The 26,944-nt window shown below is 40.6% G+C and overlaps 1 protein-coding gene across 11 annotated transcripts in view; it reads left to right on the forward strand.

The window, feature by feature from the left end:
- dco (discs overgrown) overlaps positions 1–26,944 on the forward strand; it is a 244,406-nt gene that overhangs the window by 172,814 nt on the left and 44,648 nt on the right. For 9 of the 11 annotated variants that reach the window (XM_070102739.1, XM_070102754.1, XM_070102752.1 and 6 more), the window contains 4 exons: positions 1,612–1,840; positions 8,291–8,461; positions 9,230–9,378; positions 25,186–25,318. In XM_070102739.1, the coding sequence (XP_069958840.1) occupies positions 1,612–1,840; positions 8,291–8,461; positions 9,230–9,378; positions 25,186–25,318 (682 nt within the window). Of the gene's footprint in view, positions 1–1,611; positions 1,841–8,290; positions 8,462–9,229; positions 9,379–25,185; positions 25,319–26,102; positions 26,751–26,944 lie in introns of those variants that run through there. The other 2 variants (XR_011394329.1, XM_070102761.1) reach the window with 2 other exon arrangements.

Raw genomic sequence — 26,944 nt, forward strand, 5'->3', positions numbered from 1 at the left:
AAATGCAAATTTAACCTCACTTTACTTTGCTGAAAAGAGTAGAGTGCCTACTAGGATAGTGCTGAGAAGGGAGGAGGAGGAGGAGGAAATGTTATTGTTTGGAAGGGGAGTCCCCCTTCTCTTTTCAGTCTTGTTTTCCCTATTTGGACCTGGTGGAAGCTCACCAGGTTTGACTTTTACTAAAAATCTGTCCAAAGAACTTTGCTTCTGCCTTCTCCTCAGGATGTTTCGGAAATGTGACATTGTCTGGTCATTCTGGACAATGCTATTACAGCTTGTTTGGGCTTTGTTGGGGGTGGTACTACTCTGCAAAGTTTTTGACATCCATCCATTTGGCAAAGATTTCTGAGCCTGAAGAGAGTGCTCCTCCTTCCCAAGCTCCTTCAGCTCCTCAATGGTCAGCTCTTCCCTGTGCCCCTCCACATCACCATCACTCACATCCAGACCCATGGACCTGCCCAGAGAGACAATATCTTCCACTATAGACACAGCCTCAAAGCCCTCAAAGTCCCTTTCAGCCACTGCTTCTGGCCACAAATTCCTCCAAGCAGAGTTCATTGTTCTGTATGAAACTTCCTGCCAGGCTTTGTCAGTGAGAGTTATGCAATGGGCGATAGTACTGACACTGGTGGACAGTTGTGGCTTTGTCTCGAGAGAGAGGTAAGCAAGGGTAGTGAGCGGTGTTGTGACTCATTTTGACCCATATAAGTTCTAGGATGCAAGTCGTATTCCAAACAAAGGTTGTATGCCAAGCAAAAATTTTTGCGTCCAAACAGGATGTACGCCAAGTTGGACTTATTCCAAAGTGGACATATACAGAGGTACCCCTGTAATTTTTCTCTTTTGAAAAAAAAAACAGATCTAGTATGAAGCCCTTGCATCAGAAGATGGAACTTACACTGTTGGAGACAAAGAAAAGTGAAATATTGAAATGACAATATGAGTGTGGTCATTGAACCATTAATCAGATTAAAGATTGACAATCTTAATAAATTTTTCATAATTCAGACTTTACTTGGAAAAAGCCATTGATAAAATGTTCATACAGTCTGCCCAGGCTGAGACTCATGGAAATTCATATTCATCAAGAATGGCAAGAAGTCACCACCATATGCCTTTAAATATTTTATGGAGATGGTGTCTGGACATCTTACATTTACAAAGGTAGCAGACCCTTAACTTTCCATAGTTATAGCCTATCTTAATAAAAACCATCTAAATAGTAGTGTACCCCACAAGAACAGTATTAATATCCCCCTCTCTTACTTTTTAAATTTTCTCTTTTGACCTCTTAGCTTGACATTTAGTTCATATGGTACTTAGGCTTTTTCACAATCCTCATGTTTAATTTAATTTGATTTTGGGTACCTTCCTATGTCATTTGTTAGTCAGAATTTTTTTTTCTTCCGTTATCCTTTAGTATATAACATTTCAGTTTTTCTCTTCAAATCAAGTCTGATGCTTTTCTTACTGCAGTTTGTACTGGAATTTTAATGAATTACTGTATTTTAGTTTTTAACAGTCATAGGTTGTACAGAATATTGTATGGTGTTCACTGATCTTTTTATAGAATTTTATATACTGTAACTCATGTTTGTTTTTCCTTTTCAGATAACCAGGATAGAATATATCCATAGCAAGAATTTCATCCACAGAGACATAAAGCCAGACAACTTCCTCATGGGCTTGGGAAAAAAAGGAAACCTTGTTTATATCATTGACTTCGGTCTAGCAAAAAAATACAGAGATTCTCGTACACATCAACACATACCATATCGGGAAAACAAAAATTTAACTGGTACTGCACGTTATGCCTCTGTTAATACTCATCTCGGCATTGGTAAGTACATGTATATCACTCGATGGTAATGTTTTTTTTACTGCTAACAGTGTGTTTAGCAATACAGCCTCTTCTCACTTAACAACAGAGTTCCATTCCTAAGACCTCATTGGTAAACGAATTTGTTGCTAAGTGAGGAGCATACTATAATGATAATGGGTTTGTGTCAACCATCTTTCATATTGTTTTAATGTCACTTTTGCACCATTTATAACATTTCTGGTATATTTTTAAATGTCTATACAGTAGTGTACTCTATGTTGTAATAAATAGAATAGAAGAAATCAGCTCTAATATACATTATTGAGGTGTGCATACTGGTCAGAGAACCAGTCGTAAGTCTGAGTTGTCAGCAAACGAGGAGAGGCTGTATTAAATTTTTTTTTAAATTAAGGTAAATAAAATTGATAATTAGAGCCTGTTCTGGAAAATCATCTATTTTATTAAAAGAAAATTTATCCCGATGATCAAAATGTGAGGCATTGCAGAAATTAAGGTTGAATTCAACATTTAAATGTTGGATATAAAATGAATGCCTTATAAAATAATATAGAGCTTAAAGCTATGAAGTAACATTTCATGTTGGGGAAGTATGGCTGTAAATTACATGGGCTATAAACAGGCTTTCAAACTTGTGGATTTGCAGAGAATGATTCCATTCTGCTTTCATTGATAGGAGTTGACATACACCTGTGTGTGTAGGAAAGGTCATTGCAAATAGATTTACATGGAAAGTAAACCATTTTGGGTTAATGTCTAGTGGACATCAATTATTTGTACTGGTTACATGTTTGAAATCTGCACTACAAATGATTTTCATGACTTAGGAAGTGAAAACATATGGGGAAAAATAGGGTTGTAGATCTTAGACCTCCAAGGAAGTCATAAAATTTTTTTAATGCCATAGTGTATCTTACCTAACATTGTTGATGATGAAATACCAGAACTCTAGTGAGGTTGCATTAGTACTGGTAGGCAGCATTCTTATCAGATACAAGAGGACCCTACTTATACAGCAGGTTAGGTTCCAGGCTACTGCTGTAAAGCAAAAATCGCTGTAAAGTGAATCTTAGCCTTTTTTCACTTTCAAATGCATTTCAAAACCTAATAACATGTTTACACTATCATATATTAAGTGAGCAATATAGCTAGGCCTAAAAACATATACAATACACACATTCCCTTAAAATACTTCATCAATAGCTTATAGCGAGTGGTGAAAATATTGTAGGAAGTCTGAATAAATGAAGAATGGGTATAATTGAAAACTGCTGTATTAGCGAAATGCTGTAAAGCGAAACACTGTACAGTGGGGCCTTCCTGTACTTCCACAATCACGATTACCTACCACTTTATTTCCAAGGCCTGGGGAAGGCTGGTTGTTCTTGACTCAGTTTGTGTGTATTCCTTTGATAACATCACTGGTATACAATACAGTAACAGACTAATAGGGATGTCTGTTTTATCAGATTAATTTTAAAAAATGGCAATAAAATGCACTAAAGCTCTACTACTAATATGGTATTTAACATAGTTTACAGATTTTTTCCTTCAACACTGGCCATCTCCCGCCAAGGCAGGGTGACCCAAAAAAGAAACACACTTTCACCATCATTCACACATAATCACTGTCTTTGCAGAAGTGTCCAGATACGACAGTTTAGATGTCACTCCAAACTGTTCATATCTCAAACCCCTCCTTTAACCCTTTGACTGTCAAAACTCCAAATCCTGAGGTGTCTCCTGGTGTTGCAAAATATTTGAAAAAAAAAAAAAAATTTCTTATGAAATGATAGAGAATCTTTTCCCGATGGTAATGACACCAAAAACTTATGGAATTACGCTCTTGAGAAGTTAGCGACCTCGGCTATATTTATTAATCGGCGATTTCACCCACTTTGAGCCCTATTTTCGGCTAATTCCATTGTTCCAGTCGACCAAACTCATAACTATTTCAACTACCCAACAAAGTGGTCAGAAATTGGCAATTTGGCCAGTTTCACGCAAATTAAAAAATATGCCAATTTCAAAATAGGGTCCAGAATGAACAATGCAGACATTCCTGGCTCTAAAATGACTTTTCCTTTGTTCATCAGTCACGTCTCCAGGCCCCTCTATATTACTCTTGCTTTCTATTTTGAATTTTTATTCAAACAAAAAATAGGAGATTTACTGTTATGCAGACTACTGCAATATTGTAATAATTATTTAAATAACATCAACCCATTCATGACTGCATATTAGAATTTCTAGTTGGACATTGACATCATTTGTTTACTCTTGAACATCAGCAGAAATCAAACATTTTCCCTACTTTGAGCTCCATTTCAAGGACCTTTTCATAGTAAAACCAATCAAAATCACGTCTATTTCTATAATATGTTTTCCATTCTATCAACTGTGACTACGAAAACGAGAATATAACCATAAAAACTATACGAAAATACACCTCAAAGTCGGCATTTTAATCTAAAAACATGGAGTTTTTTTCTCATTATGCACTGTGTGCTGCAGGATTTTTTTATATGGTGCACACTGACCACACAGACCCATTCTCTCACATGTGGGCCTACCAGCTTTCTCCTGCTTGATTTGAAGCCGCTAGAATTGTTGAGTATATATACGTATATATAGGTAGTAGGTTGGTAGACAGCAACCACCCAGGGAAGTACTACCGTCCTGCCAGATGACTGTGAAACAGAAACCTGTAACTGTTTTGCATGATGGTAGGATTGCTGGTTTCTTTTTCTGTCTCATAAACACGCTAGATAACAGGGATATCTTGCTACTCCTACTTACACTTTGGTCACACTTCACAGACACGCACATGCATATATATATATACATACATCTAGGTTTTTCTCCTTTTTCTAAATAGCTCTTGTTCTTCTTTATTTCTTATATTGTCCATGGGGAAGTGGAAAAGAATCTTTCCTCCGTAAGCCATGCGTGTCGTATGAGGCGACTAAAATGCCAGGAGCAATGGGCTAGTAACCCCTTCTCCTGTAGACATTTACTAAAAAAGAGAAGAAGAAAAACTTTATAAAACTGGGATGCTTAAATGTGAGTGGATGTAGTGCGGATGACAAGAAACAGATGATTGCTGATGTTATGAATGAAAAGAAGTTGGATGTCCTGGCCCTAAGTGAAACAAAGCTGAAGGGGGTAGGGGAGTTTCAGTGGGGGGAAATAAATGGGATTAAATCTGGAGTATCTGAGAGAGTTAGAGCAAAGGAAGGGGTAGCAGTAATGTTAAATGATCAGTTATGGAAGGAGAAAAGAGAATATGAATGTGTAAATTCAAGAATTATGTGGATTAAAGTAAAGGTTGGATGCGAAAAGTGGATCATAATAAGCGTGTATGCACCTGGAGAAGAGAGGAATGTAGAGGAGAGAGAGAGATTTTGGGAGATGTTAAGTGAATGTATAGGAGCCTTTGAACCAAGTGAGAGAGTAATTGTGGTAGGGGACCTGAATGCTAAGGTAGGAGAAACTTTTAGAGAGGGTGTGGTAGGTAAGTTTGGGGTGCCAGGTGTAAATGATAATGGGAGCCCTTTGATTGAACTTTGTATAGAAAGGGGTTTAGTTATAGGTAATACATATTTTAAGAAAAAGAGGATAAATAAGTATACAAGATATGATGTAGGGCAAAATGACAGTAGTTTGTTGGATTATGTATTGGTAGATAAAAGACTGTTGAGTAGACTTCAGGATGTACATGTTTATAGAGGGGCCACAGATATATCAGATCACTTTCTAGTTGTAGCTACACTGAGAGTAAAAGGTAGATGGGATACAAGGAGAATAGAAGCATCAGGGAAGAGAGAGGTGAAGGTTTATAAACTAAAAGAGGAGGCAGTTAGGGTAAGATATAAACAGCTATTGGAGGATAGATGGGCAAATGAGAGCATAGGCAATGGGGTCGAAGAGGTATGGGGTAGGTTTAAAAATGTAGTGTTAGAGTGTTCAGCAGAAGTTTGTGGTTACAGGAAAGTGGGTGCGGGAGGGAAGAGGAGCGATTGGTGGAATGATGATGTAAAGAGAGTAGTAAGGGAGAAAAAGTTAGCATATGAGAAGTTTTTACAAAGTAGAAGTGATGCAAGGAGGGAAGAGTATATGGAGAAAAAGAGAGAGGTTAAGAGAGTGGTGAAGCAATGTAAAAAGAGAGCAAATGAGAGAGTGGGTGAGATGTTATCAACAAATTTTGTTGAAAATAAAAAAAAAAGTTTTGGAGTGAGATTAACAAGTTAAGGAAGCCTAGAGAACAAATGGATTTGTCAGTTAAAAATAGGAGAGGAGAGTTATTAAATGGAGAGTTAGAGGTATTGGGAAGATGGAGGGAATATTTTGAGGAATTGTTAAATGTTGATGAAGATAGGGAAGCTGTGATTTCGTGTATAGGGCAAGGAGGAATAACATCTTGCAGGAGTGAGGAAGAGCCAGTTGTGAGTGTGGAGGAAGTTCATGAGGCAGTAGGTAAAATGAAAGGGGGTAAGGCAGCCGGGATTGATGGGATAAAGATAGAAATGTTAAAAGCAGGTGGGGATATAGTTTTGGAGTGGTTGGTGCAATTATTTAATAAATGTATGGAAGAGGGTAAGGTACCTAGGGATTGGCAGAGAGCATGCATAGTTCCTTTGTATAAAGGCAAAGGGGATAAAAGAGAGTGCAAAAATTATAGGGGGATAAGTCTGTTGAGTATACCTGGTAAAGTGTATGGTAGAGTTATTATTGAAAGAATTAAGAGTAAGATGGAGAATAGGATAGCAGATGAACAAGGAGGCTTTAGGAAAGGTAGGGGGTGTGTGGACCAGGTGTTTACAGTGAAACATACAAGTGAACAGTATTTAGATAAGGCTAAAGAGGTCTTTGTGGCATTTATGGATTTGGAAAAGGCGTATGACAGGGTGGATAGGGGGGCAATGTGGCAGATGTTGCAGGTGTATGGTGTAGGAGGTAGGTTACTGAAAGCAGTGAAGAGTTTTTACGAGGATAGTGAGGCTCAAGTTAGAGTATGTAGGAAAGAGGGAAATTATTTCCCAGTAAAAGTAGGCCTTAGACAAGGATGTGTGATGTCACCGTGGTTGTTTAATATATTTATAGATGGGGTTGTAAGAGAAGTGAATGCGAGGGTCTTGGCAAGAGGCGTGGAGTTAAAAGATAAAGAATCACACATAAAGTGGGAGTTGTCACAGTTGCTCTTTGCTGATGACACTGTGCTCTTGGGAGATTCTGAAGAGAAGTTGCAGAGATTGGTGGATGAATTTGGTAGGGTGTGCAAAAGAAGAAAATTAAAGGTGAATACAGGAAAGAGTAAGGTTATGAGGATAACAAAAAGATTAGGTGATGAAAGATTGGATATCAGATTGGAGGGAGAGAGTATGGAGGAGGTGAATGTATTCAGATATTTGGGAGTGGACGTGTCAGCGGATGGGTCTATGAAAGATGAAGTGAATCATAGAATTGATGAGGGAAAAAGGGTGAGTGGTGCACTTAGGAGTCTGTGGAGACAAAGAACTTTGTCCTTGGAGGCAAAGAGGGGAATGTATGAGAGTATAGTTTTACCAACGCTCTTATATGGGTGTGAAGCATGGGTGATGAATGTTGCAGCGAGGAGAAGGCTGGAGGCAGTGGAGATGTCATGTCTGAGGGCAATGTGTGGTGTGAATATAATGCAGAGAATTCGTAGTTTGGAAGTTAGGAGGAGGTGCGGGATTACCAAAACTGTTGTCCAGAGGGCTGAGGAAGGGTTGTTGAGGTGGTTCGGACGTGTAGAGAGAATGGAGCGAAACAGAATGACTTCAAGAGTGTATCAGTCTGTAGTGGAAGGAAGGCGGGGTAGGGGTCGGCCTAGGAAAGGTTGGAGGGAGGGGGTAAAGGAGGTTTTGTGTGGGAGGGGCTTGGACTTCCAGCAGGCATGCGTGAGCGTGTTTGATAGGAGTGAATGGAGACAAATGGTTTTTAATACTTGACGTGCTGTTGGAGTGTGAGCAAAGTAACATTTATGAAGGGGTTCAGGGAAACCAGCAGGCTGGACTTGAGTCCTGGAGATGGGAAGTACAGTGCCTGCACTCTGAAGGAGGGGTGTAAATGTTGCAGTTTAAAAACTGTAGTGTAAAGCACCCTTCTAGCAAGACAGTGATGGAGTGAATGATGGTGAAAGTTTTTCTTTTTTGGGCCACCCTGCCTTGGTGGGAATCGGCCAGTGTGATAATAAAAAAATATACGTCAAACACGGTGGCTCGTAAGACGTATATATACAACCGAAACAGTCAAAGGGTTAAAGTACGTACAGGCATTGTACTTCCCACCTCTAGTACTCAAGTTCGGCTAACCGGTTTCCCTGAATCCTTTCACAAAATATTACCCTGCTCACACTGCAATAAACATTGAAAGTAAAAAAGTTAAAAGTACAATTTACCTAGTGGATTTTTTTTTTTTTTTATACAGAGCAAAGCAGAAGAGACGACTTGGAGAGTCTAGGGTATGTGTTGATGTATTTCAACAGAGGATCTCTTCCTTGGCAAGGGCTCAAAGCTGCTACCAAAAGGCAAAAGTATGAAAGAATCAGTGAAAAGAAGATGCAGACGCCTATTGAGGAGCTCTGCAAAGGATTTCCTAGTGAGTAGAGACTGAGAATAAGATGCTTAATTACAAAAGTTTTGTTTTATTGATTTCTTAAATTGAATATATTTTTGTATTAAATATTTTCATCTTTTGTGATAGTTTTTTTTTTAAACTTTTCTTCAAATACATTAGAAGTTACTGTATTAATTTTTGTGGATGGTGTTATTGAAATGGATTCTTTTATAAATGTAATCTCTTAATTTTGAGCCCAGGCCATGGCAGTGTTTTATGATAATGATTTTGCTTAATACACAGTAACCACTTTGCTGGTCAATAGTACATTGCTGGCACTCCCAGTTGGTAGTTATTACAAGCCAATTTGATCTGAAAGCATCCAAAATTATCTCCATTTCACTAGTATTTTTTCATTATGTCAGTTAATATCAAGAAACAGCTAATAAAACCATGAAAACCACTCTAGTACATGCCTCAATATTGCTATTTTAAACCAAACACAAGGTTGGAGCTTATCTGTTCACATAATCCACTGCATGGGGCAGTGGATTATGTGAACACTCATCACACAGATGCATTCTCTCATGTCTAGGCCAAAATTTACCGATCACAGCATAATTAAGGGCACTATGATTAAGATGGAGATCTGTATAATTGACTGGCCTCAATGATGTCAATCTATGTGGGAGACGATGAAAAGGTTTAAAAAATGGTTTTCAGATGTATTGTCAGACTTGCATTATACTGAAATTCAGTATCAGTATTCTTGTTTTCTGTGATCAGTAGTTTTATATTTGATTTTTGTAGATGAGTTCGCAACGTACCTGAATTTCTGCCGGTCTCTGAGGTTTGAGGAAAAACCAGACTACAGTTACCTGAGGCAGCTCTTCCGCCAGCTCTTCCATCGTCAGGGTTTTACTTATGACTATGTTTTTGACTGGAATATGCTCAAATTTGTAAGTATCCTTGATGAACCTGGCCTGTAATACTATTATTATATTCATGAGGGAGTGCTCAGTCTGCACAGGCCATACATCACCCAGTAGATGGGAGGTAATCAGGTTTGATGCAAGGAAAGGGAAGGTAGCTCCAGTTCCTTAGATCAAGAACTTTTTTGCTCTAAGGCACCCATTGAGGGAAACCTTGCCTGTTATGTAGTTTGTGCTAATTACATTAATAATTAAAATGGTTATTAATCTAACATTAAGGAGGTTTTGTGTGCGAGGGGCTTGGACTTCCAGCAGGCATGCGTGAGCGTGTTTGATAGGAGTGAATGGAGACAAATGGTTTTTAATACTTGACGTGCTGTTGGAGTGTGAGCAAAGTAACATTTATGAAGGGATTCAGGGAAACCGGCAGGCCGGACTTGAGTCCTGGAGATGGGAAGTACAGTGCCTGCACTCTGAAGGAGGGGTGTTAATGTTGCAGTTTAAAAACTGTAGTGTAAAGCACCCTTCTGGCAAGACAGTGATGGAGTGAATGATGGTGAAAGTTTTTCTTTTTCGGGCCACCCTGCCTTGGTGGGAATCGGCCAGTGTGATAATAAAAATAAAATAATTAATATAACATATAAATAAGGGTTGAATGTGAAAAGTGGGTTATAGTAGGTGTTTATGCACCTGGATTATTATTATTATTATAATCAAAAAGAAGCGCTAAGCCACAAGGACTATACAGCGCTGCAGGGCAGGAAGGAAGCGAGGGCATCAGGTGGTAAAAGGGAGATGGATGAGCAACAGGTTACGGATAACAGCGGGGCAGTGGATGGTGAAAGGGGTAAAGGGCAGCAAGAGACTGAACCAGAAAGGGCTGAGGGGAGTGCGAAAAGTATCATCAGAGTTTGTGGAGTAAATCAGTCGTTGTCAAGAAGTCAATGAGAGAGTCAGGATTAAAGGAGGGTCCATCAGCAAGAAGGGAAGGTAAAGAGAGAGTAGTAGAACGAAGACGACGTTGGAGGTAAATTCTGCGTGCTCGTTGATAGAGAGGGCAGTCTAACAGAATGTGGCTAATCGATACTGGAACTTGACACTGCTCACAGAGAGGAACAGGGTGCCTCTCCATGAGATACCCATGAGTAAGACGAGTGTGGCCAATGCGAAGGCGGGAGAGAGTGGTCTCCCAACCTCGGCACTGATGACAAGAAGACGGCCAGTAACCTATGCTCGGTTTAATAGAATGAAGTTTGTTACCGAGCAGAGTTGACCAACGTTGTTGCCAACGGGTGCGAAGGTGGGTAGCTATTGCAGCAAAATAGTCCAGAAATGGAACACCTCGATAGGAAATTGGTAGGTCATATACTGCTGACCGCGCAGCAGTGTCTGCCTGTTCATTGCCCTGTACGTCGACATGACCAGGGACCCAACAAAAAACAATATCTTTATGTTTGGTAGAGATACGGCGTAGCCAAAGTTGGATACGGAGAACTAGGGGATGAGATGTATCAAATTTTCGTATAGCCTGTAGAGCACTAAGGGAGTCTGAGACTACTACAAATGATGACACAGGCATAGATGCGATACGAATAAGTGCTGCAAGAATGGCATACAGTTCAGCAGTAAAAATGCTAGCTGAAGATAGTAAATGCCCTCGTACAACGCTGTCCGGAAACACTGCTGCGAATCCGACGCCATCTGAAGACTTAGAGCCATCTGTGTACACAGCGGTGGCATGAGAATGGGAGTGGAAGTGATCAAGAAAAAGAGAGCGGGAAGTCACCGTAGGCAGTTGAGCTTTCGAGCAAGGGAGTGAGAAAGAACAGACCCGAACAGCTGGAACTTCCCAGGGGGGTAGGGAAAAGTGAGATGCTACATGAACATATAAAGGTGGTAACTGAAGGGAAGACAAGAGTGAAAGTAGGCGAAGAGAAAAGGGACGGAGCAAACAGGGGCGGCGAACGAATAAAGAATGTCTACTAATATCGGTGACCATTCTATAAATGGAAGGATTGTGTAGATCGTGAGAGCGTACATAGTAACGAAGGCAATGGGCATCACGGCGATCAGACAAGGATGGAACATTTGCTTCTGTATAGAGGCTCTCAACAGGGGAAGAGCGAAAAGCACCAAGGCACAAACGTAAGCCTTGGTGATGGATAGAGTTAAGGCTAGAGAGAGTAGCAGGAGAGGCCGCGGAATAAATCTGGTCACCATAATCGAGTTTCGATAAAACGAGGGCTGAATGTAGGCGAAGCAGAGTTCGACGATCAGCTCCCCAGGAAAGATGAGCAAGGGTTTTAAGAAGGTTTAGCCGGCTGTGACAAGTTGCCTTCAGAGAGGTAATGTGAGGTTTCCAGGTTAACCGACGGTCAAAGAGAAGGCCTAGAAACCTGACTGTATCACGTTCGGGGATACGGGAGCCATAGAGATACAAAGGATGATCGGAGATAACAGAGCGTCTAGTGAAAGTAATTTGGTGAGTTTTGGTACTTGAAAATTTAAACCCATGTGTGGTGGCCCAAGTGGAAACACGGTCGACCGCATGCTGGAGAGAAACTGCAATAAGGTGACAGTCAGCGCCTGCACAAGCAATAGCGAAGTCATCAACATAGAGTGATGACCAAATATTGGGTGGAAGAACAGAGGCCAAATCATTTATAGCAAGGAGAAAAAGTGTTGTGCTTAGAACACATCCCTGAGGGACACCTTCAGCTTGGACGAAGTCCGGGGAAAGAACATTATTTACTCGAACACGGAAATGTCTGTCAGTTAAAAAGTTCTTAAGGAAGGATGGTAGATTGCCTCGGAGGCCTAAGGAATGGGCCTGGGCCAAAATATTATACCTCCAAGTTGTGTCATATGCCTTCTCAAGGTCAAAAAATATGGCAATAACTGAGTGATTATTCGCAAAGGCATTACGAACATACGTATCCAAGCGTAGTAAGGGGTCTATGGTAGAACGACCCTTACGAAAGCCATATTGACTAGCGGAGAGACTGTTGTGAGTCTCTAAATACCACATTAAACGTCGATTTACGAGGCGTTCCATCACTTTGCAAACTGCACTTGTAAGAGCGATGGGGGGATAGTGGGAGGCATCATGTCCTGTAGTTCCCGGTTTGCGGAAAGGGAGAACAATGGCAGATTTCCACAGCTGGGGAAGAACTCCTTGTGCCCAAATAAGATTGAAGAGGTGTAAGAGGACTACAAGGGCTGACCGATGTAAATGTTGTAACATACAAATATGAATGTCATCAGGCCCAGCTGCCGATGATCGGCAAGCTGAGAGCGTTGCCTCCAGTTCTTGAAGTGTAAAAGGCACATTATACTGTTCTTCTCCGAGAGAAGAAAAGTCCAAGGGTACTAACTCTCTGGCAGACTTTGAGGAAAGAAACGAGGGGCATAGATGGAGCCCTCGGGAAATACGGACCAGATGTGTGCCAAGTTCAATGGCAACGTCGAGAGGGTTTGCTATATCAACACCAGTGACCCGTAGAACAGGAGCCGGGTCAGGAGAGTATTTACCACTCAATTTCCTCACTTTTTTCCAGACTGCACTCATAGAAGAAGCAGAGGTGATGGTGGAAACATAGTCTCGCCAACAAGTGCGTTTAGCTTCACGGATGACACGGCGAGCGATCGCACGCTTCTGCTTAAAATCAACAAGTCTCTCAGCGGTTCTATTGTACCTGTACCTGCCCCATGCAGCACGTTTCAAACGTACTGCACGAGCACAAGCAGGAGACCACCAAGGCACGCACTTCTGAGAATGCCTGCCTGAGGTTTGGGGTATAGAATGAGAAGCTGCGGTATAAACTGATGTCGAGAAGATGTGTAGGAGCTCATCAATGGAGGATGAAGAAGGAACCTCACTAAAAGCAGTGAGGTGTGAGTAAAGATCCCAATTTGCCCGATCAAATTGCCAGCGAGGGCTACGGAAAGGTGGTGAATAGGAAGGAGAAGTAAGAATGATCGGAAAATGATCGCTGTCATGTAAGTCTGGTAGAACAGACCAGGTGAAGTCTAGTGCAGTGGAGGAAGAGCAGACTGATAGATCGATGCAAGAGAGAGTATGAGTACGAGGATCAAAATGGGTGGGAGTACCCGTATTTAAAACATGGAGGGGGTGAGAGGCAAGAAAAGCCTCCAACTGAATGCCACGTGAGTCACAATGAGATCCCCCCCAGAGGAAATGGTGGGCATTAAAATCACCAAGTAACAGAAGTGGTGGTGGTAAGGATGAAACAAGAAAGGCAAAGTCTGGGATAGAAAATGCTCGAGAAGGAGAGAGATATAAAGAACATATTGTAAACCACTTATTCAAGTGGATACGGGCTGCAGTGTAATGCAGCGAGGTATGGACAAATAGTTGACAGTACGGAATATCATTGCGTAGAAGAAGGGCACTTTCATTAAAGGTCCCATCTGAGAAAGGATCCGAAGAATACAATAAATTATAGCCTGAGATAGGTTGGAAAACAGCTGAGTGTAATTTTGGTTCTTGTAAGCAAGCACCAACAGGGGAAAACCTGGAAAGCAACATCTGAAGCTCACCCCGATTACCCCTGAGGCCGCGGATATTCCACTGTAAATAGGCCATGATTGGCGATGAAGAAAATATCAGGAATCTGTAGGTAAAGGCACCTACGGACTAGAGGGGTTAGAAAAGTCAACGTGTGGTGGCATTGGAAGATGTTCAAGTAGCGAAGGAACGGAGCGTTGCGAAGAATGGGGTTGTGAAGATGGAGGAGAGGGAAGAGAAGGAACAGGAAGTGAATCAGTGTCCATTGAAGGTTTAGTCTCTGCAATATATTCTGAAATGGCTTCAAGTGTTTCTGAATTCAAAGATGTATGGGATACCATATTGGAGATAGGAGGAGGAGGGTGAGTAAAGATTGGGACAGTAATGGACTGTACCAAAGTAGAGGGGGAGGGAAAAGTGTAAGGGACTGGAGATGAAGTGTGGGGGGGGGGGGGGACAGAAGAGGCAGAAACCTGGGAGGTGACAGAAGAGGGAGAAACTTGGGAGGGGACGGGGGTGGAAGGCATAGTACGAGGAGGAGGGTGAATCTCCACACTTGTAATAGAGCCAGAGAGAGGGGAAGAACTAGGTACAGAGACTGGAAAGGTAAAGTGTGGAGGTGGAAGAAGGGAAGGAAGGGGCAAAGAAGATTTGAGCAATGTGGATTTTTTGGACTTCTGAGTAGAGGGGCGATTGGTATTAGGTGTCGTACGAGGTCTTGTCGATACTGGGGCTTGTGAGGAAGGACGCGAAGATGTGAGAACAGACTGAGTTGTAGTCGGGACGTCAGAGCCAAGGACAGCAAAAGGATTAGATGCCGTAGTGGCTATGGGAGGGGTAACAACAGAGGAGGCTGCAGAAGATGGGACCCCAGAAGTGGGGGGACGTTTGGAAACACGAGAATAAGAAACACGGGGTAGTCTCCCTTGGAGGCGGAGATGAGTAACTGCCATAGCATAAGGGAGACCTTCTGCCTCTTTGAGGCAACGGATTTCACGTTCATTTAAGTAGACCTGGCAACGGCGGGAGTACGAAGGGTGAGCTTCATTACAATTAAGGCAAGATGGAGGTTGACTGCAAGATGTATTAGAATGGTCGTCGGCACCACAGACTGGGCATTCGGCCATAGATCTGCAATATTTCGCTGGGTGACCAAAACGCCAGCAATTTCTACATTGTTGCGGTGTAGGTATCACCTTTCGAACTTGTAACCGATGTCCCGCGACATATACAGAGGACGGGAGTTCTCGGCTGTCAAAAGTTAAACGAGCCACATTGCAAGGGTAACGTCTCCGCCCCCGGGCAGGAAGGACATAAGTGTCTACTTTGAGGATTGGGAGATCCTGGAGTTCCAGCTGTTCAAAAATGTCATTGCCACATGACTGGAAATTCTGTTGGACTATGGTATGGGGCAGAATGACAGTACCACTACAAGAATTGAGAGAAAGATGTTTTTCAATAGTGATAGGAGTAGTATCGATATTCGAAAGGAGAGAAAGATCATGAGCTTGGGTAGCATTCTGGACAGTGACTATGCGCGTACCGCTCTTGAGAGCGTGAAATGAAGTATCTCTGCCAACATGACGCAGGAGCGCTTTGGCAATACTATGGTCAGAAAGGTAGGCAGAAGAAGAAGTTGGTCTTAAAGTAAAGAATTTAGTCCATTGTGTGGTCCGAAACTGAGCGTGGAGAGGGAGTGCTTGACGTGTCGGTCGTTTCCGAGTAGAATGGGAAGGTAACGACGGAGCATCATCAGGAGATTGACGTTGGCGTTTAGGAGTAGGACCGGAGTTGGTCCGGCATGAAATGGGTGGGCGATTCGAAAATTGCCGTACCGTAGAGGGAGAAGCCGGAAGCATAGTCAAAGGAGAGCGGAGTTCAGACAAATCGAAGGAGTCAGTCGAAGCCCCGGTACCTGAAGCGGGTGAGGAAACAGCACCAGCAAGAGGTACAGGGGCATCAGGAGTGTCCGAAGAGTGGTCTAAACACAAGGCAGGGTCAGAATGGGGTGCGGTATCAAGAAGGGGCCCGGGGGTAGTGGTTTCATGGACTAGGGCTGCCATGGTTAGGTTACTCCTTTGCTTTTTGTTTTTAAGAAAAAAAAAGAAAGAAGAAAAGAAAATAAAAATAAAAAAAAGAATAAAAAAAGGGGGGAGCGGGGAGGAATAGTTCCCAGGAGGAATGAAAGGGCCGGAAATCTCCCTCCGCGCCCAAGAGGACTCGACACCGCTAGTAGCGCAGATGCAGCATGGAACCCGTGCCATACCCTACCCTTCATGCCAGTAAACCAGCAATCTGGGATAGCAACCTCACATCTGCCGAGCTACCTCGGTGGACAAAAGAGAGGGCGGCCGGATATCCGCCACAAAGCATACCTCCTTCAGCCACCACCCCCGGAATCCGAAAGGTGGCTTCCAGAGATACACCCGTCGCCCAAAAGACACCCAAAGCTACTCCGGGATACCGGAGAGGGATCGGGACATCCCTAGGCAATCCAGATTCCACGGCAAACTACGCCACCGCCAAGAAACCTCAACGGAATGGGATGGACCCCGGTGTCCTTTCCCCTACCTAGGAACTAGCGCGCCTGTGGGAGAAATCACGAAGGCTAAAAAGAGGAAGGGCAAAAGGGAGGGATGAGGAGGAGGAGGAGGAATGGAAAAAGGGGAGGATGGGATAGGGGAGGGGAGAATGGGGGGTAATTAGGTTCGGTCTGAGGAAGAAGACCGACAGGGCTAATTCCTCAGACCAAGAGCCTCTTCACCACGCCAAGGAGCCCCCCTTGAAGAGGATGCACCTGGAGAAGAGAGAAGTGTAGAGGAGAGAGAGATTTTAGGATATGTTGAGTGAGTGCCTGGGAAGTTTTGAACCAAGTAAGAGAGTACTTGTGGTTGGGGATCTCAATACTAAAGTGGGTAATAATGTTGTAGAGGTAGTAGGTAAATCTGGGGTGTCAGGGGTAAATAAAAATGGAGAGCCTTTAATTGAACTGTGTGCAGAAAGGGTTTGGTAATAAACAATACATATTTTATGAAAAAGAGGATAAATGAGTATACAAGATATGATATAGGATGTAATGAAAGTAGTTTGTATTGGTGGATAAAAGGCTGATGGGTAGGCTTCAGGATATACATATTTATAGAGGGGCAACAGATATATTGGATCATTATCTAGTTGTAGCTACAGTTAGAGTGAGAGGTAGATGGGACAAAGAAAATGGCAACAGTAAGCAAAAGAGAGGTGAAAGTTTATAAACTAAGGGAGGAGGAGGAAGTTAGGGTGAAATAAAAGCTACTATTGGCAGAAAGATGGGCTAGTGTAAGTATGGGTAGTTGGGGGGTTGAAGAGGGATGGGATAGTTTTAAAAACACAGTACTAGAATGTTGAGCAGAAGTCTGTGGATATAGGAGGGTGGGTGAAGGAGGTAAGAGGAATGATTGGTGAAATGATGAGGTCAAGGGGTGTGATAAAGGAAAAAAAAAAGGGTAACTTACGAGGTTTTTACAAAACAGAAGTGATATAAGAAGGGCAGAGTATATGGAGAATAAAAGAAAGGTGAAGAGAATGGTGAGAGAGTGCAAAACAAGAGCAAATGATAGAGTGGGAGAGGTACTGTCAAGAAATTTTGCTGAGAAAAAGAAAAATCTTTGGAGTGAGATAAACAAGTTAAGAAAGCTGGAACAAATGGATTTGTCAGTTAAAAACAGAGTAGGGGAGTTAGTAGATGGGGAGCTGGAGGTATTGGGTAGATGGCAGAAATATTTTGAGGAACTTTTAAATGTTGGCGAAGAAAGGGAGGCAGTAATTTCATGCACCGGCCAGGGAGGTATAAAATCTTTTAGCGGTGAAGACCAGGATGTGAGTGTGGGAAAGGTGCGTGAGGCATTATGTAAAATGAAAAGGGGGTAAAGCAGCTGGAACTGATGGGATCATGACAGAAATGTTAAAAGCAGGTGAAGATAGTGTTGGAGTGCTTGATATTTCTGTTTAATAAATGTATGAAAGAGGAGAAGGTACCCAGGGATTGGCAGAGAGCATGTATAATTCCTTTATATAAAGGGAAGGGGTATGAAAGAGATTGTAAAAATTCTAGGGAATTACGTTTACTGAGTTTACCAGGTAAAGTGGATGGTAAGGTTATTATTGAAAGAATAAGAGGTAAGACAGAGAGCAGGATTGCAGATGAGGAAGGAGGCTTTAGAATGGGTAGGGAATTTGCAGATCAGGTGTTTATATTGAAGCATATATATGAACAGCATTTAGATATTTAGATAAAGGTAGGGAAGTTTTCATTGCATTTATGGATTTAGAAAAGGCGCATGATAGTGGATAGGGGAGCAATATGGCAGATGTTGCAAATATATGGAATAGGAAATAAGTTACTAAATGTTGTAGAGTATTTATGAGGAGAGTGAGGCACAGGTTAGTGTGTGTAGGAGAGAGGGAGAATACCTCCCACTAAAAGTAGGTCTTAGACAGGGATGTGTAATGTCACCATGGTTCTTTAACATGTTTATAGATGGGGTTGTAAAAGATGTAAATGCTGGGGTGTTGGGGAGAGGGGTGGAATTAAATTGTGAGGAATCAAATACAAAATGGGAGTTGACAGTTACTTTTTGCTGATGATACTGTGCTTTTGGGGGATTCTAGAGAAAAGTTGCAAAGGTTAATGGACAAGTTTGGGAGGGTGTGTAAAGGTAGAAAGTTGAAAGTGATCATAGATAACAGTAAGGTGACAAGGATATCAAATGATTTAGATGAAGAAAAATTGGATATCACATTGGAGGAGGGAGTTTGAAAGAAGTGAATGTTTTCAGATATTTGGGAGTTGACTTGTCAACAGATGTGTTTATGAAGGATGAGTTTAACCATAGAATTGAAGGAAAGGCGAGTGGTGCATTGAGGTATCTCTGGAGACAAAAAATGTTATCCATGGAGGCAAAGAAGGGAATGTACAAGAGTATGGTAGTACCAATACTCTTATATGGGTTTAAAGCACGGGTTGTAAATGCTGCAGCAAGGACGAGGCTGGAGGCAGCAGAGATGTCGTATCAAAGGGTAGTGTGTGTGGTGTAAATATTATGCAGAGAATTCGTAGTATGGAAATTAGGAGGAGGTGTGGAGTTACTAAAAGTATTAGTCAGAGCTGAAGAGGGGTTGTTGAGGTGGTTTGGTCATTTAGAGAATAGGACAAAGTAGAATGACTTTGAGAGCGTATAAATCTGTAGGGGAAGGAAAACAGGGTAGGGGTCGTCCTCAAAAAGGTTGGAAGGAGGGGGTAAAGGAGGTTTCGTGGGAGAGGGGCTTGGACTTTCAGCAAGCATGCGTGAATGTGTTAGGAGTGAATGGAAATGAATGATTTTGGGGACCTGACGAGCTGTTGGAGTGTGAACAGGGTAATACTTTGTGAAGGGATTCAGGGAAGCCCATTAGCTGGACTTGAGTCCTGGAAATGGGAAACTGCCTACACTTAAAAGGAGGTGTTTGGGATATTGGCAGTTTGGAGGGACATCTAAACTGTCGTATCTGAGCACCTCTGCAGAGAGAGTAATTACGTATGAGTGATGGTGAAAGTGTTGAATGATGAAAGTTTTTTTTTTCTTCTTTTTGGGTCACCCTGACTCGGTGGGAAACTGCCGATGTGTTAAAAAAAAAAAATGAATGTTATATGGTTATGGTGTCCATTTTATTTTTAAAAAAGCACTCGGTTATATGCACCATTTTTTTTTTCAAGCCCTAGCCATCTCTCGCCAAGGTAGGATGACCCCCCCCCCCCCACACACACACAAAAAAAAAAAAAGGAAATGCATTCACCGTCATTCAGTCACTGTTGTTATTCAGTTAATGTCTTGTCAGAAGTATATTGACCTCACAGCTCAGCTGACCCTCTGAACTGCAGCATCTTCACCCTCTACTTTAAAGTGCAGGCACACTGCTTTCCACTTCCAGGACTCTGGCTAACTAGTTTTCCTGAATCCCTCAATAAACGTTACCTTGCTCACACTCCAACAGCACGTTGGGTCATAAAACCACTTGCCTCCACCCATTCACTCAAAAACCACCTTTACCCCCTCCCCCATCATCCCTCTTTCAGGCTTTTCTGGGACAACTCCTACTCCTAAGCACATCATTTTGGGTTGGCATAAACTCGGATTAAAACCCTTTACTGGGCAATGCACTGTTTTTGGTACTAAAAGCATAGGATTCATGGCACCATGGAACCAAACAACACACTCCGAGAGACTTGAAGTCAGACAAGTCACAGGGCTTCTAGGAGCTATGTCATCTATGACGTGGCCACTTTCTATCGCATCTCATTGGCTGGGGTAGCCAAGTGCAAACAGTTTCGGCTGAATGCTCGCAGGAGGTGGATTTCTGATGCAAAAGTTCGCGTATTACCTTGATTTTCACCACTCCAGGATGGCGGTAAGTTTCTGAATTTGTTTCCAGTGTGCTTAGTTGAATATTTGAACATGCTATTCATATGCATTAATAAAAGTGACATATCAGTGATATTAATACTATTGACATATCACTGAAAATACGATCCGCAAAGGAGTCACAAACTGCGCTCTGCCTGGGAAATAGTATTTCATCTTGGGGTGCTAACTTGTGAAACAGTATGTTACACATTGCAAATGTGCATATATTTATTCATTTGTTAAACTCATGTTATGTTTTTCTTGTCATTTCAGTTCCAATTAAGCATGTTTTATGGGACAAGAGCCCAAAGGAGAATGGACTATGGCATGGCTTCTCCTCATGTTGATAGTGAATGTGACACTGACTCAGCAGAGGAGGTGGAAAGTGATGATGAATACATTCCTGATGTGACAACATCGAGCAAAGATAAGCAGCCAGAATTACCATGGACGAAGCAGTGAGTTAGCCACAAACGTATGTCTGTGACAAGACAAGGAATTGAGGATAAGGAAAATGTACAAAACATCCAGCATTTAATGCAACTGGGACAAAGTTGACGAGGAAAATGAGCCATTATCCAAGTACAGACGTGAACCTACACATATTACCTGTCCATTTGAATATTTTTCCCAAACATTTACTAAAGATTTTTTTTTCTTCAACGAATTAGCTGTACCCCACCAAGGTGGGCGACCTGAAAAGAAAAACGAAAGTTACTAAAGATCTGGTAAATGAAATTGTGTTTCAAACAAATTTGTTTGCTCTGCTAAAAATCCTAACTCTAAATTCCAGACAGTTTATGGTGAAGTGATGATTTTCATTAGATTATTGCTATATTTGGATGTAACACAAAACTCTCTCTTTAGATGATTACTTGGCCACTAAAACCAGGATTTCTCAGGTAGCAAATATAATGTCATCTAAGAGATAGTCTAGGACATTAATATTAGAAAATGAAATTAGTAAATAGAGTAGTTGGCGGTTTAGCCATAAGTTGAGGGGAGACGAGCACACGAGATGTCCTTTTTACGTATGAATAATGACAACAGATGACAGGTTCTATAAGGTCAGGCCCCTGTTCAGTGCCATCACTGAAGCTTTCCTGAAGGTTCCAGAAACACCAAAGCAAAGCAGGCTATTGATGAAGTAATGGTGGGATACAAGGGCACAAGAGCTGGTACATTACTGCCTTTGCCAAGAGTATGGACCACACAGTTATATCAGCATTATATGAAGATAACTTCACCAGGCATGCATGAGCGTGTTTGATAGGAGTGAATGGAGACAAATGGTTTTTAATACTTGACGTGCTGTTGGAGTGTGAGCAAAGTAACATTTATGAAGGGATTCAGGGAAACCGGCAGGCCGGACTTGAGTCCTGGAGATGGGAAGTACAGTGCCTGCACTCTGAAGGAGGGGTGTTAATGTTGCAGTTTAAAAACTGTAGTGTAAAACACCCTTCTGGCAAGACAGTGATGGAGTGAATGATGGTGAAAGTTTTTCTTTTTCGGGCCACCCTGCCTTGGTGGGAATCGGCCAGTGTGATAATAAAAAAACTTCACCAGGCTTTTTTTGGTGAAGTTTCTGAATAGCTCATATAATTATAGGTACTGTTTGGGAAAACATCATTGGAAGACCACCACTAATGGATATCAAGGAAATGGAAAAAATACTGTGAAAAGGGGTGTGATAGATACAGATCCTCTGATAGTGTCTTTGCTTTAAGATGGAAAGAACAAGGTTGTTATGTTGCTCACAAATGACATGGGAATTGAACATGTGACAAAGATAAGGAGGTACAGCAAGGATACCAAACATAAGGAGCACGTTGACTGTCCCTCTATCATCAAGAACTATAATGATCATATGGGAGACATAGAAGTGATATGTTGGTTCATATCTACAAAATGCCAATGAAATCAAAATGGTGGTTTATGTGCTTGTTTGCATATATCATTAATTTTGCTGTTATAAATTCTTGGTTATTGTGATTGTGATGCCAGGAAGTAAAGATTTATGCCCTTGAAGGACTTCAGGTTAAAAGTGACTTTCATTACAAAAATCTTCACAATTGGAAATAGCAAGCAGCCTGAGATCTCCAATGACATCTTGGTCCACTTCACATGCTTCAAGTGCATCAAGTGAAAGTGTCTCTTTGGGACAGAGAGAGAGATCTAATCCTGTGAAGTATCAATGTGCTGTCATACCTGATGATATTAGGGGGTTTAATGCAACATTACCTCACTGTTGAATTCATGCAAGTTCTGCAACAACAGAATGAACAAAAGCAAATCAGCTGTGCAAGATGAATTTCTGCATGAACAAAAGTAGTAATTGTTTCATTGATTTCCATACCCTTTCCGGTCTAGAATAAAATGTAATGAGAAGTAAATTTTTTTTATGTAAAAATACTTCATGAGACATCCTCTAGTTTTTTACAGCATCAGTTATCCATTGCCATGGTTTTTACAATGTATGTAAATTCATATAATTTTTTTTTGTGTGTTCAAGCACTATGGAAACAAGTTAGTACTGTATATTTTTTAATGAATAATAAATTTTAAAAATATTTGTCAGTCTTTTATTAACATTTTTAATTATTATTTTTTGGGAAGTTGTTTTACCATTATATGGCAGAGGGACATTTTCGACTCTCGGTTTTTTTAATTTTAAGGCCCAAAAGAAAATAAAAATTTGAAAGAAGCTTTAAGCCTATAGGAACAGAAATTTTATTTCTTGCTGATTTCAGTGTCTGCCTGGTAAAGGGTTAAAACTAATTTATACTAATAATGGTCTACAATTAATGTGAAACTATTTAGATTGTTTAGTAGAATTTGTGCTTCTCAAAGATAAAGATTAACATAAGGCAGTAGGTTGGTAAACTGGAACCATTCAAGAGGGTTCACTACCATCCTGTCATATGACTGTAAAGCTATTAAAGCCTGTTAAATATTTTGCTCTTGGCTCCTTTAGGTTTCTGACCTTTGCTGTAAAATTTGTAGTGCAGTAATAACTACTGAAGGTAAGAATTTAGTAGTAATCTAAACTGTCGTATCTGAGCGCCTCTGCAAAGACAGTGATTATGTATGAGTGATGGTGAAAGTGTCGAGTGATGATGAAAATTTATTCTTTCTTTTTGGGCCACACTGCCTCAGTGGGAAACGGCCGATGTGTTAAAAAAAAAAAATTGGTATTGACTGATTATGATGGTACAAGTACCAGCCTTAAATTAAGTATTAGCAAAAATTTTGGTATCCCATCTTCACTTGTTCAATGGGATGTGGTGACCTATGGATTACTTCTGTTATTGGGACCTTTGAGTTTTTGGTAGTAATTTGTATAAATACTGTTTGAACTCATAATTTCACCTTTACTGCTTGTATTTGTACATTGCATTTCAGGTGTGCAGTTGTTAATGACTATACTCTGGTATAAATTCTATTTTAATGTCTTCACTTTGACTTCTATATAGTTTGCAATGTTTTCAGGGTCTAGAGCCAAATGGCTGCATTGCTTACTACAAACCCTTGTATCTTATTTTATTTTTCTATGACAAAGAAAACAACAACTTTATAGTATCCTTCCAATGCATCTTACTTTCTCTGTTTACATCTGTCGCCTTATGTTCTTGTTGATTGGGCTACGAAATCTTATTTATAAATCTCTTGTTATTTTATGACTTTGTGGCTAATGTGTCTCCTATTTTTCTTCCTATTATCTATTGTTGTCGTTTAGTATTTTCATTTTATTTTTGTAACTAATTTTTTTTTAATCTCTGGGGCTAGTATGTAGCTCCTTTTCCATTTTTTTTTTTTTTTAGTCTGTTCATTTCTCAATTACTTAAATTGGTTTAGTACTCCTGGGAATATAAAAACAATCAAACTTGCCTCCCATCACCTCCTTTTTTGTACTGCAGACACCTACCTACTGGTTTGTTTCAATTTTTGCTCTTGTTGGAAATTTCTCATTTATATATATGAAGTCTGTTTTATAGTTTGCCACTGTAGCACAAGGAACTCTTATGTTCCTCATGATTTTGTTTGAGGTCTTATAGAGACCATGTAAATAAAATGATTCTTAGATTCCCTATTTGATGTTTATAATATTTTATCATGATCTGTACTCATATGGCCTGTTATTGCATACTCCCATTTCTATTACATGGCACTTCTTTATTTTATTTTCCAATGAACTGGCTGTATCCCAACAAGGCAGGGTGACCCTAAAAGAAAAACAAAAGTTTTTCTTTTTAAATTTAGTAATTTATACAGGAGAAGGGGGTTATTAGCCCCTTGCTCCTGGCATTTTAGACACCTGTTATGACACACATGGCTTGTGGAGGAAGAATTCTTTTCCACTTTCCCTTGGAGATAAGAGGAAATAAAGAAGAACAAGAACTATTAAGAAAATAGAAGAAAACCCAGATGGGAGTCTAAATATATATGCATGTTGTACATGCATGTTTAGTGTGACCTAAGTGTAAGTAGAAGTAACAAGACATACCTGAAATCTTGCATGCTTATGAGACAGAAAAAAGACACCAACAATCGTACTGTCATGTAAAACAATTATGGGTTTCCATTTCACACTCATGTGGTAGGAAGGTAGTACCTCCCTTGGCAGTTGCTGTCTACCAACCTACTACTTCATTACATGGCATTTGTCTACATTAAATTCCATTTTTCAACAAACTGGCCATATCTCACTGAGTTTATCAAAGTTATTGTAGTGAATGCTTTTTGTATATTTGTTTTTTCTTCACTGGCCATGAGTAATACTTGTCTTCTAGTATCTGATTATTCTTTGTGTAATGTTACACTATATACTGATCTTTTGACAAAACCTGACATATATTCTGTACCGAGCATTTTTTGTACTAACAGGGTGGTTCACGAAATCAAGAAAATGAGGTGGAACGAAGAGATCGTCAGAGCCACAAACCCCAAGCCACAGGTGCCACATCCCGGATACGGCACGACACAACCGTCGGGGGTGTTTTGCCCTCCCCAACAGCGGGTGAGTTGCAAACTCCCCCAACACGCTCTGCCGGCTCTGCCCTTCCAATTCCCGGTCATCACACTCCCTCCATATGTGACCTGGAACCCTTGAGGCCAATGCTGCTCAAGACCTCGTGGGTTCCCAGGTCACGGCCAGTCACTAATCGCACTGGCTGCCTTGACTAAGTGATTACCCTGTTGCACTTCTGCCATCTGCACGCTACTCAGATTGTTGTTCATCACCATTATCATTTTCACATCCCTTAAACTAATTACTAGTTTCATTTTCCCAAACTACATAACCTGTTAATTATTTTTTATTTCTGATCTAATCTTTCTTCGTCTCTTGTATAAAAAATATGCTTTTCTATTAGAATTGCTAACTTCATTTGCTTCTATCTAATTTATATGTAGATTTTGGTATTTATAGCCATTATTGCTTCTTGAAGGTTTGTTTTATTCATGCCAAGTGAAATTAAATCATATTTTACTTTGTTGTTTGTATTACCAGATTTTTATTGGCACGAGGGCTAATGTAAAAGGGCCACTGTGTATTTTGGCTCAAGTCTTCCTACTATCAGTCTTAGATCTTTCTTTAAACTTGATGTATGTAGCTCAGTGTGTGACAGTCATGTAGTATAACCTATAGGTAGTAATTCAATTAAGCTCATTTTCCTTTTCATATCTTAAAAGGAAATGTGCTGTATTGGATCTCTTTAATGACTATTAACTCATAATGTCACATGGTGAGCAGATATCTTTCCCTAGTTAGATAATCTTACATTTTGCTCTCCCCCTTACAGGGAAACCACTTGTTATTTGAACCCCAAGGAACCAATAGCCATTCAATACTCCTGGAAATCACTTGATAGCAATTAACAAGTATAGGTTATTGTAGTATCAAGAATGTTCCACCTGGACTTCAGAAAAGCTGTCTTTCAGTTCAGAAACCTCTTTCAAGACCATTCTTCATGTAAGCTGCACTGAATATTATGCACTGATAGGAACTTCACTGCTCCTTGTAAGCACCTTTGTATTTTATGGTTTTGAAATACAATTGATGTAGCTATTGATGGCAGGTTAAAGATGAAGATATTTCATATAGAGAGACTTGAACTGCATATTTTTTTGTAAATATTCGTTGCCTTTTGTGTTGTATATAAAGTAAAAGTAAACGTCATATTACTGCTGTATTTTTTATTTAGGTTAGGTTTTCATCAAAGTGTTCCATCAGATTTCAATTGTCCTCAAACTCATTTATACAGCATTTGTAACATAGTGGGTTGCATTCATGTAGTTTGTGTGTGCTCATGTATAGTGCTTGCTGTTGAACTGTGCATGACAGTGTTCAAGAGACGGATGGATTATAGAATGATAGGGCATTTGTATATGTACAACAATTGTTTTTACCATGATGTATGACAGATGTATGAATAAATATATTTCAAGTACTGCTTTGTGCTATCTTTTGTAAGTGTTCCTTCATTTGTGACCTTGGCATTAGCCCTCTTGCCTTTTTTAATTCCTTTTCCCTGATTTATTTATAAACAAAATGATTTTTTTTTGCTTTGCATGAATTTTTTTTAATTAACTACAGAAAGTACCATTATTTATAATTCTGCATAAAAACAAAGTACAATAATTG

This window comes from Cherax quadricarinatus, chromosome 5 (assembly GCF_038502225.1).
Source record: "Cherax quadricarinatus isolate ZL_2023a chromosome 5, ASM3850222v1, whole genome shotgun sequence".
Lineage (NCBI taxonomy): Eukaryota > Metazoa > Arthropoda > Malacostraca > Decapoda > Parastacidae > Cherax > Cherax quadricarinatus.